The 13,150-nt window shown below is 38.6% G+C and overlaps 1 protein-coding gene across 19 annotated transcripts in view; it reads left to right on the forward strand.

Moving 5' to 3' along the window:
* NR1H4 (nuclear receptor subfamily 1 group H member 4) overlaps nt 1–13,150 on the forward strand; it is a 136,104-nt gene that overhangs the window by 77,850 nt on the left and 45,104 nt on the right. For 15 of the 19 annotated variants that reach the window (XR_014083435.1, XR_014083436.1, XR_014083434.1 and 12 more), the window contains one exon: nt 4,477–4,842. Coding sequence is in view for 16 of the 19 variants with exons in the window: in XM_081595470.1 (XP_081451596.1) it covers nt 4,477–4,842 (366 nt within the window). In the remaining 3 variants the exon portion in view is untranslated. Of the gene's footprint in view, nt 1–2,720; nt 2,904–4,476; nt 4,843–13,150 lie in introns of all 19 variants that reach the window. The other 4 variants (XM_081595483.1, XM_081595480.1, XM_081595479.1 and 1 more) reach the window with 2 other exon arrangements.

Here is a 13,150-nt window from a genome sequence, read left to right on the forward strand (position 1 = left end):
AGATCCAAAAAATTTATTGAAATAGTTTCACAACAGGTTTCTCCCAATAGTGAATGGAAAATCAGATGAGTAAAGAGTTCAACATTAAGCCCAGTATGTTTGTTTTCTCTGAACTAAAGTATAGATTATACTTAAAATATAATAGTATAAATAATATTGTCTATTTTCATATTTTTTTCAAAATAGAATCTTACCTTTTGAATTTACAGCTAGAGAAACTCATCATTTTTACAATAATTATAATTTTGAACATATTTCTGATTGTAGACTTCGCAGCATGTTATTTTGGTTAAATGTGTTGTTTAAAAATGACTGAGACTGTATTTAGAAATGGAAAGTAGATAGAAGGCTGGAGAAGCAAATTTCCCATCATTTCAATTTAATAAACATTTATTAAAGATTTAAACTGTGTCAGGCACTGTATAAGGTGCCACAAATGAAGGAAAAAAGGGAATATAATATATAGTAATCTAATGTATTCCCCAAAAGTCCACAGACTAACCACAACAATAGCAAAAATGTATTGAATGTTTATGCTTAGTCAGGCACTGGGCAGTTTACATTCTTTTTCTTAGGTTATCTTTAACCTTTCATCTAGGTACTTTATTTTGTTTCAATTACTATATTGTCCTATCCTTTTTAAAATTAATTTTTATTGGCATATAGTTGTTTTACAATGCTGTATAGCATTGTGAATCAGCTATACGTATACATATTTCTCTCTCTTTTTTTTTGGATATCCTTCCCATTTAGGTCACCACAGAGCATTGAGTAGAGTTCCCTGTGCTATACAGTATGTTCTCACTAGTTAATCTATTTTATACATAGTAGTGTATTATATTATCTCAGCTTTATAAGAAAGGAATAGAAGCTTAAAGAAGTTCAGTGTGTTTCCCAAGTTCATACATCTAGCATGTTGCAGGTAAACTGAATCCAGATTTGTCTGCACGGCAGGATGCTTGTAATGCATATGTTCTGCCACCTTAAATGATATAGCATGAAACATGAATCTGTAAGTCAACAGAAGCAATGGTACATGCTTCTGAGTGTGCAGTATCAGTGTGTGCAGAGGGGAGGAGAGGTAATTCTACCTAGGGAAACTGGGTCAGGCTCCACAGAGCAGGTGATGGGTTGACAAACTTGGTAGGAAGAGGCAGCAGCATCACAAAGGCCTGGCACCAGGAACGGCAAACAACTTCACAAAGCAAGTCGTATCATCTATTTGAGGAACCATGGGTTAGGAAATAAAGAAAGGACAAGAAGGCAGTTTTCACATTCATGAAACATTTCAACGAACATTCATGAAACATTTACCAGAGTCAGCATTGTGCCAGGGAGAAAAACTGGATATAATCTGAACCCTTTATTGGGCTCATCAGCAATTAACTATAGGTTCAAGAAAAAGCGCCATCCTTCTCACATGAGCCTGATTCTCCCATCTGGGTACCCAGTGGTTCTGGTCACAAACTCCTTAGAGCTGTGCTGTTGGATATGGCCATCATTAGCTACATGTGGCTATTTTAAATTTTAATTATTTAAAGTTATAGAAAATGAAAAATTCATTTCCTCATTATCACTAGCCATGTTTCAAATGTTCACTATTCCACATGGTTAGCAGCTAACACATTGAAAGCTATAGAGGGCTTCCGTCTCGGAAATTTCCCTTTGGTCTACTCCTTTAGAGAAACTATTAAATGCTACTAAATGACTCTCTACCCAGAAAAATTTTCTTCCCTTTACAGGGGGTCTCAGGCTGTCCTGGAGTCCATTCAACTGTTCCCATTTAAGAACTTTTCCCTAAACTCCCACAGTGAATTTCCTCTTATAAAGAAATCCAAATTCTCCTATTTCTTGATAAACTGATTCTTAAAGAAATCATTCATAAATTGTATTAAAGCAGAAATAAATTTACCTTTTCAGAAAGTACACTCTAAAGTTGACCTACCTTTGCCCTCTTATGCTCTGTCAGAAAATTCTGTATTCATTTACTTGGTTTTATCCCAGCCCTTGACATACCTTCACCCCTCCCCACCCCAAGCACATAAACTAGAGAAAGTCGGGGGCCTCTTCTGTCTCTTTTCTATCTTGTTCATTGTTTTATTCTCAGAATCTAGTTCTGTGTTTAGCAAATTGTAAGATATATATGTATATATATATATATGTCTTATTTAAAAGATAAATAACATATCAAAACAGATTAATGTGTATTGATATTTACTAATTAACTGTCAATTAACTATCATTAGAATCAAGATTTTGCTGGGTTCTTTAGGAAACAAACATGCCTTTTTATGGTGTTTAACTTATCAAAAACTTTTTCTCAGAAACTGTATCTTATACTCAATACTACCTTATGAGATAGGAAGGCTGGTTGTTAGTACCCTCATTTTACAGAAGAAAACAGAAAAATGTTAGGCAGTTGTTTAAGATCTTATAGTCAGTTCATGGAAGCTCTTCTTGTTCCACTATTTTGGAGCATGGTGTTCATGCTGAATTTTTTTTTTTTTTAAGTTGTAAGTTGCCTGCATATTTATTGTCTCTACTCTGGGGAGTTTGTGGGAACACTATGAAATACTGTAAGTGGATGTGCTTTGGGAATAAAGGCGTTATTTAATAATACTGTGTGTATTGATATCATATTCTTACCCTGTTTATTAATTTCATATAGTAGAATTGATGTCTTTGTGAAAGCTTTCCATTTTAATTTGAAATGATTCCAGAGATTGATATGATACTGATAACATGATTTGACTTGAGTTGGAACTCCATGGTGTCTCTTGATTTGTAGAAGATTTATTGCAAGAATTCTCAGAGATCTTGGAATTTTGAAGAGAAAACAACTATACATTTCTTTATATTCTAGAGAATCAACATTCTGTCTTTAATTGATTATGTGACTTCAGGCAAGTTGCTTAACCTTACTGGACCTGTAGATGGAGAGAATCTGAGGCTGGGGGTGGATATGGGGAGTTGAGTAGGAGTAAGATGGGTTGGAGGATAAATCTAGGTGAAACTAATGGTTTTAATGCTTTTAACTATTTTCAATTGTATTCACTCCAGGAATTTTAATCATATTTAGCTACTAAATAGATCAAAATTTTGCTTATCTCTTTTTTGAAATAATTCCATATTTTTATATTCTTCCATTTTGTGGTCATAAGACAAAGCACCATTGCCAAAACTGTTTGACTATCAGATATACTGACTCAGTGCTGGTTTTATATAGACAAGTTAGGCACGAAAGAAACAAAGTTGATTTCACACAGATACTGTATACCTTGTGTTCCATTAGTCATTTCCTGGGTCAATGCAGAAAGCTTTGTTTTTTCCAACTAATATTTAACAGACATGTTTTCATTGTAGAAATGCTGTTAATTGTAATGCCCATAAACTGTTGGTCATAAACTTATACAGGTTTTTGATATAAAGAGGAACTATAATATCATGAAGCATGGAGTCTTCTCTTTACAGATAAGGGAGGCCTAGGCAGAATAGTCAGTACCATATAACTAGGTTCAGAACCAAGGCTCCTAGAACCCAGGGTCAAGGAATACTTCCCAAGAGAAGCTATACTTAATGGGAAATTTAAAGATAAGTGGAGAATAGTGAGATGATGCTCTTGGAAGGGATAGCTGTGTGGAGGAAGGTTCCAGGCTCAGGAAGCAGCATGTGGGAGAGGTTTTGAGTCTGGAAGTAGCAAGGCACACTCAAGGAATACGAAGTCAGAACATGGGAAATGGCTGAGAAAGAAAGAAATAGTAGGATGATTCATAGTCTTGCAGGCCTAGTTATAGGTTACCTAAAATGGAGGCACTGAAGGGAATAGTAAACTCAAGTATAAAAGAAGGAAGAGAAAATCTTTACCATCATTCTTTAAAGCATCACACATTTGAAATCATCCCAGAGAGGAGCAATTCAGCACATGGGCTTTGAAGTCAGACTCAAAGTTCAAATCTCAGCTACTTAGGTGTGTAGGAGTAAAGTTGCCTAACTATTCTTGACCTTGGAATACTCAGTTGTAAGTGAGGATAATACTATTACCCACTTCATAGGATTTCATGAGACAGAAATGACAAAAGACAGCATTTGTATGTTTACCTGTTATCTTTTTTTACTATGAATTGTTGAATGTTTTCCAACTTTCCTTTTTGTTTTTCTTTTAAGCATCCTTGTATGTTTTCCTTTTTTCCATGTTGAATATTTTCTTATTGATTTGCAAAAGCTCTTTATATATTAATGATATGAGTGTTTTGTCTGTTCTCTATGTTGCAAATATCTTTCTGAGCTTTTAATTTTGTCATTTAATCTTTTAATAGTTTTTCTTACTGTAAAATTAATTTTTATGTTAAAATTTTAATGTAAATATTTAAATATTTCAGTCTTTCCTTAGAGCCTGTACTCCTAACCATATGCTAAACTGCCTCTTATTTATAGAATGATGATATCAATTCCAGTTTTGTTGTGACTTTTTTTCAGGTGTACTTACAGAACAAGTGGCAGGTCCTCTGGGACAGAATCTAGAAGTGGAACCATACTCAGAATACAACAACGTTCAGTTTCCCCAAGTTCAACCACAGATTTCCTCTTCTTCCTATTATTCCAATGTGGGTTTCTATCCCCAGCAGCCTGAAGAGTGGTACTCTCCTGGAATATATGAACTCAGGCGAATGCCTGCTGAGACTCTCTATCAGGGAGAGACTGAGGTAGTGGAGATTCCTGTAACAAAGAAGGCCCGACTGGGAGCATCGGCAGGGAGAATAAAAGGGGATGAGCTATGCGTTGTTTGTGGAGACAGAGCTTCTGGATATCACTATAACGCCCTGACCTGTGAGGGATGTAAAGGTAAACATCTTTTGGTTGGCAGTTTTCTCCTTACTACGTTTTTTCTATATTTGTGGTAGAAATCCCTCAAACTGGATTCTTTCCTTTTCCCAAATAACTTCCCATTTCTCTTCTGCTTATCCTCCTTATCTCCTCACCTTCATTGGGATGTCATAGGTTTCTAGGAAGATCTTATTAGAGTATTTAGCTTGTATATAAGTAACCTTTTCCCTATTCGCAACCTCACATACAGTTAGAAGGAATTGATGATTGTGGGTTTTGTTTGTTTTTATTGTCTTTTTAAGAAAGAGACATTGCTGAACTCCTCTGTCTTAAAATTAAGGTCAGGGAGAATAAGACTTTATTTAGTAAATATTTAAAACTACATTTTCATGTACTCTAGTTAATTGAGAAAGAGACAGAGGAAGGCAAACAGAAGGAAACAAAAAGGAATAGCAGATATTCAACAAATATTTCACTTAGCAGGGACATAGCAGTGCTGTAGGGGAATCAATAAAATTGCAATCCATGTAGGATGGAAATACAACATATGAAACATGAAAATGACTCAGTATGAATCCCTATGTGGTCATTCTCCTAATGAGGGCACAAATGATAAATTTGTAAAATTTCAGAGGAAGAACCTAGTGGACTAGTAGGTTCACCTGTTTATTTTTTAATCTGTTCATTCAACAAGTATTTATGGGATGCTACTGTGTTAGCTTCTAGGTCATCAAAAGCTGATTAAGAACTATCCCTTGAGTAGAATCTGTTGAATGGTATGCCAATTTAGTGTTTCCAGATGCCAGTGATTGCCACAAAAATAAACAAATGACCCAGCTACAGAATGTTTGTGGACATTTCAAACTTTTGAAAGTTCAGATGATCATGTTGTCTAAAACTTGGTGTGACTTCATGAGATTTTTTTTTTCCCAAAAGCAGTATTTATACCCCAAATTAAAAAATTAAGACAGATCTATAAAGAAAATTTTTAAGATTCTTTTATGGCCTTCAAAATACTTTTATCCTTTTTGTGGAGAGTCAAGTCCATATGAATAAAAAGAACATGTAAATTCTTTGAAGACGTAGATTATGTCTTCTTCAGCTTTGCTACACCTCATAGCATCTAACACAATGTCTGGTTTGTAGTAAATGTGGAGTAAGTGGTTTTTTGGAATGACATAATGAAAATCCATGCTCATCACTTCCTGGATAAGAAGGAACATAGCCTCAAAATCTCCTGCTTCTAAAGCTGACTCCAGAGCCTCTATTACTGCTCTTTGAGCTGTTTGTTCAAGCCAACATTGACTAACTTGGTGGCCAAAGGAAGAGAATCAAGTGCTCCATTTAGGCATTGAGATATTGGTATTATCCAAGCCAAGGGAATAAAACCCTGAGGTCAGTAACCTGGACCAGTTCACCCCCTTACAGGTGAAGGCTGGCGTGAAATCTGGTTCTCCTCAGAAGGATTCTCAGCTGTGGTGGAGTGAGTAGAGGAAGACCAGAGTGCTGTGGACAACCATAAGAAAGAGCGACTCCAAAAGCAGAAGGGATGAGAAGCCCACAAAGGATACAGAAGAAAAGTCAGAGCTGGGAGGCTGGTAGGCAAGTGCAGGGTCAGGAGACAAGGGTACAGAAGTCTGGTCTAAGGACTGATTCTCGGGGCTGTTCAGGGAGGAAAAGCTGGATCTAAACCTGGATACATTTGTAAGAGCAGAGAAAGGCAGAGCTTTTCCATTGATTTTAATATGAGACTTTGCCCCCGTGATGACAGCAAAAGGACAAGAGTGCAAGACAGGAAATGAGACAGAGCCAGGCAGGGCCCATGTTCTATATCAGGAGTTGGCAATTTTTTTTCTGTAAAGAGATGGATAGCAAATACAGTAGGCTTTGCACTGTAGCGGTCTTTGTTGCAATTATACAACTTGGCAAACTCAGCCATGAAAGAGTGGCTTTACTTAGCCTACAAAAACAGGCAGGAAAATAAAAAACAGACAGTGGGCCGAATTTGGCTCATGGGCCTGTAATTTGCTGACTCCTGTTCTAGAGCAGTAACTCTCCTTGACCTTAATTTTAAAAGAGTTGAGTCCAGCATCAGAATTAACTGGAAGTTGTGCAGTGAGAGAGCCCGACACTCAGGGTATGGATGCAAGAAAAATATTTCTTCTGTTGTGTAACTGGGTTTAATCCAATTTCAAGCCCTGGTGGAAACCTCATTTCATTAACTCAGGATGATTCTACTGAATTTTTCTGAGGTTTCCCCTGAATTCCAGAATTACATAGCATTGTGGAGGGATTGGGCTTCCCAGGTGGTGCTAGTGGTAAAGAACCTGTCTGCCAGCAGAGGAGGAGACACGGGTTCAATCCCTGGGTCGGGCAACCCACTCCAGTATTCCTTCCTGGAGAATCCCGCGGACAGAGGAGCCTGGCAGGCTACAGTACATAGGGTCACACAGAGTCGGACACACTGAAGCTACTTAGCACGCATGCATGCACGTGGAGGAGTTGGGCCCAGGGGTGGGACTCAGTCCAGCATCTGTGGGAGAATGTTCTTTCTGGTCTTCAGTCATTAGTGGGAAAGGTCTCTGAGGCACTATCCTGGTGTCCTAACCACACTTCTCCTTCCTGTCCAGCCCCACAGTGTCACCTGGAATGCCTGGCTCTCCAGGGAAACCACGTGGCCATATCACTTGCTTCTGTGCCTCATTGGGTGCAGGGAACCCCAGGGGCCTCCCCATAGTCTCCCCTGGAAAAAGCACAAGAATCCCTCTATTCTTGGATTCCCCAATGATGTGGAGTTCCTATAAGCTTTCAGTAAACCTAATCCCAGGACTCAATCTGAGAATTAGGGGGTGGGAGGGACAGAGTTCAGGACCTTCTCAGATATTCAGTGTGTCATTACTCTTTGATTATCTGCCTCTTCCAATTTGGGGAGATTTTATTAGTGTCTGGGATCTTGGGGCTTAGGCTTTAGTGACTGAAAAGTTAATAATTGGCTCCCTCATGCTTTCTTGGTGAAAAATCTGTCTGCAATTCAGGAGACCAGAGTTCAATCCCTGGGTCAGGAAGATCCCCTGAGGAAGGGAATGGCTACCCACTCCAGTATTCCTGCCTAGAGGATCCCATGGACAGAGGAGTCTGGTGGGTTATAATCCATGGGGTTGCAAAGAGTCGGACACAACTGAGCAACTGACACACTTGAGGAAACAAATGAAAATTGTTCTAGCTTAGTGAATGGGGAAGAGGTGCACAGAATAGGGTAGAGTACAAGCCAAAGAACCAATAACTGCGGGCCTAACAGCTTGGCCAACTTGATGTCCCCACCCCACACCCCTTGGGTATCTGCACTTACCACAAGCAAAAGGAATATCACTGCATGATGATCCATCAAAGGGACTGTGAGCTCTGGGATTTGACAGGCATGCATTGAATCTGAACTTCTTGGCTGACTAAGCAAGTTACTTAATATATTAATTAGTCAGTGTTCAACAAAGTAAAGCAGAAATGGAATTTCAAGCAGAGAAGAATCCGTAAGTTGGAAGGGCAGAGGAGCAGCGTCTGTGCTGTGTTCCAGGAGGATAGTCTAAGTCGAGGCAGAACTGGAATGCCAGGGCAGTTGTTGTCCAAGAAGATGGGGAGTCAGGAAGCTAAAGAACTGTTGACTTCAGGAACACAGCACCATATCTGCCCTTTAGGGATCAGGGAGCTGCCTTACTGTAATTACTGGCTCCAGAGCCATGGCATGCCTGCTAAATCTGTACATACAAAAGATGAAGGCCCTGTGACAACTCTCTTAGTGCCCTGGAAGCCAGCAACTGGAAACCAAGATGCTGCCATAGCAGAACTTTGCGATCCTGCTTGCCAGCACAAACAGCAAGAAGCACAGCTCTTGTTTCACTTCCACTTTTCAAATATCTTACAAGAGGATCTGTTTGGCAGAGGTTAAATCATATCCACATTTAGCAGCAAGGGAGTCTGGGAAAGACTGTGTTCAACTATCCTGCCCTTACAGTAGAGGGTGCACGCATCCAGCTAACCAGTCCTTAGCTGACAGAATATGTAACTTCTTTGAACCTCCAGTCTGCAAAGTAGGGATAATATCTATTTCACAGAGTTTGTGAGGATTAAGTTAGATTTTTATATGCAAAGATCCTGGTAGCTCTCTTGCCTTAGGGCGTCACTCAGATCAGTCATGCATGTAATACTTTAAACACACACATATACACTCATACATACCCACGAGAAAATTTTTTAAAACTTAAAAACAAAGGAAAGATTTTAAACTTTGTTAAACTTTCTGATTTCATTGCTCTCTATATCTGTTTCTGTTAGAAATATTTTAATTTTTCATAAGGTTTTATTTGATATAAGTACTTATGGCATCAATAAGATAAATTCTGATTCTTTTTTTAAAAATGTAATAACTGCAGGACACAAGCATGATGCCTAGTGACAGTGACTGTCACTTGCTTGGCGCTGGATTAAATCGAGCCCTGTCCCTCCCCTTCAGTTATCAGTGGAGCATATGGAAATATGCTAAGGTCTGGATGAATTTTGATTCAAACCTCAAGTCTCAGCTAACAAAACTGATCTGCATCTGACTGGATATTTCAAACGGCTGCATTCACAAATAGGTCAATGTCACTCACAACCCATCTCCATGCCAGGAAAGTCTAGCCTATCAGTGAGAAAATGGTAGAACTTTTAAAAGGCATTTTATGAGTAAATGAGAGGCTTTTCATCCGTTTGAACAGATTTTTATATAAGGTAGTGAACCCACATTAGACTTAGTTCTGAAGTTTAAGAGAAGATTCCAGAATTATTGAAACAACTGTGGTATATTGGGCAAATGCAGTGTTTCCAATAGATCTTTTGTTACTGGTTCCAAGTTGAGATACCCTGACTTACTTATAAACTTACTGAAATCCTATTTGATTTTGAGGTCTGATTTTATAAAATGCAATAAGGAACTCAAAGAACTCTATAGGTCAGATTATCTTAGAGTGTGATTCAAGGGGTGGGGTTTAAAGAATTTCACTGCATGGGATGCCTTTTGTAATAAGTGTTACAAAATCTTGGGAAGAGTAGGACTCAGAAGGCAGATAACCTGAATACCAACCAGCTGATTCTCTTCCAAGTTACTTAATGTCTCTGGGCTTCAGAGTCCTTACCTGTAAAATGAGGATAATAATAAAGATGAGGAGGAGGAAGGTGACATGATGGTAATGGTAATGTGAGGATGAGAGACAGATAAATAACGTATATTGAGTGATGATTTTGTGCAGGCTTTATCTCGAGACTACATGTACTAACACCTTTCATTTTCAAGAAAGCCCTTTGACATAGATTTAAATAAGGTAATGTGTATAAAGCAGTTAACATAGTATAAATGTCCACCCACTATTATTATTGTTATCACTGAATTGCCATGAAGAATAAAATAAGACATTGATTTTAAAACATCTAGCTCTGTACCTGGCACATTTGAGTGTTCAAACAGCAAACGCTATTGTTGTTGATGAATTCAACATTTTGTTGAATTCAACATATTGTTGAATTCATATTTTGTTGATGAATTCCTGATATTTTATCACTGTTATTCTTGTCTTCATCCAGCCTCCCTAATTTGGATCATTTGTTGTTGTTCAGTCACTAAGTTGTGTTCGACTCTTTGCAAGCCCATGGACTGCAGCACGCCAGGCTTCCCTGGCTTTCACTATCTCCCAAAGTTTGCTCAGATTCATGTCCATTGAGTTGGTGATGCTATCTAACTATCTCATCCTCTGTTGCCCTCTTCTCCTTTTGCTTTCAATCTTTCCTAGCATCAGGGTCTTTTTCAGTGAGTTGGCTCTTCACACCAGGTGGCCAAAGCATTGGAGCTTCTGCTTCAGCATCAGTCTTTCCAGTGAATACTCAGGGTTAATTTCCTTAAGGATTGACTGGCTTGATCTCCCTGCAGTCCAAGGGACTCGCAAGAGTCTTCCCCAGCATCACAATTCGAAGGCATCATTTCTTCAGCAGTCAGCCTTCTTTATGGTCCAACTCTCACATCTGTACATGACTACTAGAAAAACCACGGCTTTGACTAGACGGACCTTTGTCGGCAAAATGATGTCTTTGCTTTGCTTTTTAATATGCTGTCTAGATTTGTCATAGCTTCCTTCTAAGAAGCAAGCATCTTTTAATTTCAAGGCTGCAGTCACTGTCCACAGTGATTTTGGAGCCCAAGAAAATAAAATCTGTCACTGCTTCCACTTTTTCCCCATCAGTTTACCACGAAGTGATGGGACCAGATGCCATGATCTTAATTCTCTCTTCCTATTAGTTAACTAATTAAGCCTCTAGCTGCTGGGAGTTTGAATTAATTCAGTTTTTTTCAGTAAATATTATTAAATACCAGCTATATTCCAGGCATTACTCTAAGCATAGGAAATGCAATGGTGAATAAAACAAACAAACTTCTTGCACTCAGTGTCACCATTTAAAGCAAAGTAGGAAAACAGTTCAGACAGCTGAGCTAAAATAAATAAAAGAGAGAAATCAGTAAAACAAACAAAAAAGGTTAAAATTACAAAAGTAATAAAATAGTATCTAAAACAACATGCAGAAAAATGAAATGGTAGAAGGGTGATTTCCAATGGATAAAAATTGATATTTTAAATAAATATAGAGCAGTGATATAAGAGAAACTGAAGACAATAAAAATTAGATTTAAACAAGAAAAAAAGTTTAAATATATAAGCAGTATGAAAATATGAAAGTAGTGACTAATGGGAACAGTGTAAGCCTCCAACTCCTGGGAATTTGCCTACCTGGGAGTTTAAATGGCTGTTAAAGGCCTGCTAGGCAAAATCCTGCAGAGTGACATTATAGTTACCCTCATTCTCCCAAAGATAACCAGTAGGGGTGAGGGTGTCAGTGGATTTTGCTTTCAATTCCTTTAGGCACTGAGACATTTTATCAAAGCAATGAGCACATGTTTTTCAAAAGTCGAATGGTAGAAAAGCCCCTGCCCAACCATTTCCACCTCAACTCCTGCTCCCCAGAGGCAAACACTGATAACCACTTGTGGTTTTGTTTTTTTGTGTTTCGCATTTTGTTTTTTGGTCATTTGGATAGTCTCTATTTCCACAGAACTATCTTCCCTCCTTACAAACGCAGAATTAGAGATATAGAGAAGGTGCATATAATTTTTAAGGTAATATTTCTTTATTATGCTCTTAATATCCATGGGATTAGCAGTAATGGCCCTCTATTTTTTTTTTCTGAAAGTAGTAATTTATGTCTTCTCTCTATCTTGATTTACTCAAGAGAGAGGAAGCATATATTTGTATCAAACGCTGATGGTGATTCAGTCAACATGAGCACTGAGAACTAAAGCAAGTGGAAGATCCTTTTCAATTGCAGTGGGGTAAAGTCTGATTGGCATGGGTTTAAGAGAAAAGGGAGGAGATCAAGTAGAGACAACCAATGTGGACTACTCGTTAAAGAAGTCTTGTCATAAAGAGGAGCAGAGAAGCAGGGCAATGAATGGAAGGATAGGGGCTAAGGGAGGGTTTTATTTTAGGGTGGGTTTGGTTTAGAAGAGGACCAGTCCGTCCTTACCAGTCCAGTAAAAGGAAGGAAGGCAGATTATGCAGTACAAATACAGACCGATTGATGGATTTCATGGTGGTACACATGGAAATTCTCTTATGAAAGGTTCAATTTTGTCAGTCAAATAAGAAGCTCAGTCATTAGCTGAGAGTCAGAAATATGGACGTGGTGTTGAGAGATTGAAAAGGAAAGGTTGTAACAAAGTCTAGGAGAGGAGAGGATGCTGACTAGGGGCATGACAGGATTGCCTGCAGGATGGAGGACCCGACTCCAGAGGTGTCGTCAGGAATAAAGAAAACTATTAAGATGGTCGTGTGATTCTTCCTGGCACATTGAGGCTACATAAAACTATTAGGATGGCCCTCTTTTTTTCTGGTAATAATAGTTTATGTCTTCTGTCTCTCTTGATTGACTCAAGAGAGAGGAAGCACTTAATTGTGCAAAGACAATTCCCAAATGACTAGAAACAAGAGTAATCTCATTGAGTAGACAAGGAGATTCCTTGCCCACCTCTCTAAGGATGCTCTTTGTGTTTCTGTAGCCTGCTTTTCCCTGTCAGGAGGGAGGACTAGATTTGCTGTTAGATGGAATGTTCTGGTTCTTGTCATCTGGGCATAAGGATTCCATGTTCCTCCTTGCCCTCCCTCACTGACCCGGCTTTGTTGCTTGAGACTGCATGTGAGTACTGCTGCTATCCCTGACTTAGCATAGGGGCTGGCAAACTTTTTCTGTA

Source organism: Giraffa tippelskirchi, chromosome 4, assembly GCF_054371585.1.
Source record: "Giraffa tippelskirchi isolate mGirTip1 chromosome 4, T2T-mGirTip1v1.2.pri, whole genome shotgun sequence".
NCBI lineage: Eukaryota > Metazoa > Chordata > Mammalia > Artiodactyla > Giraffidae > Giraffa > Giraffa tippelskirchi.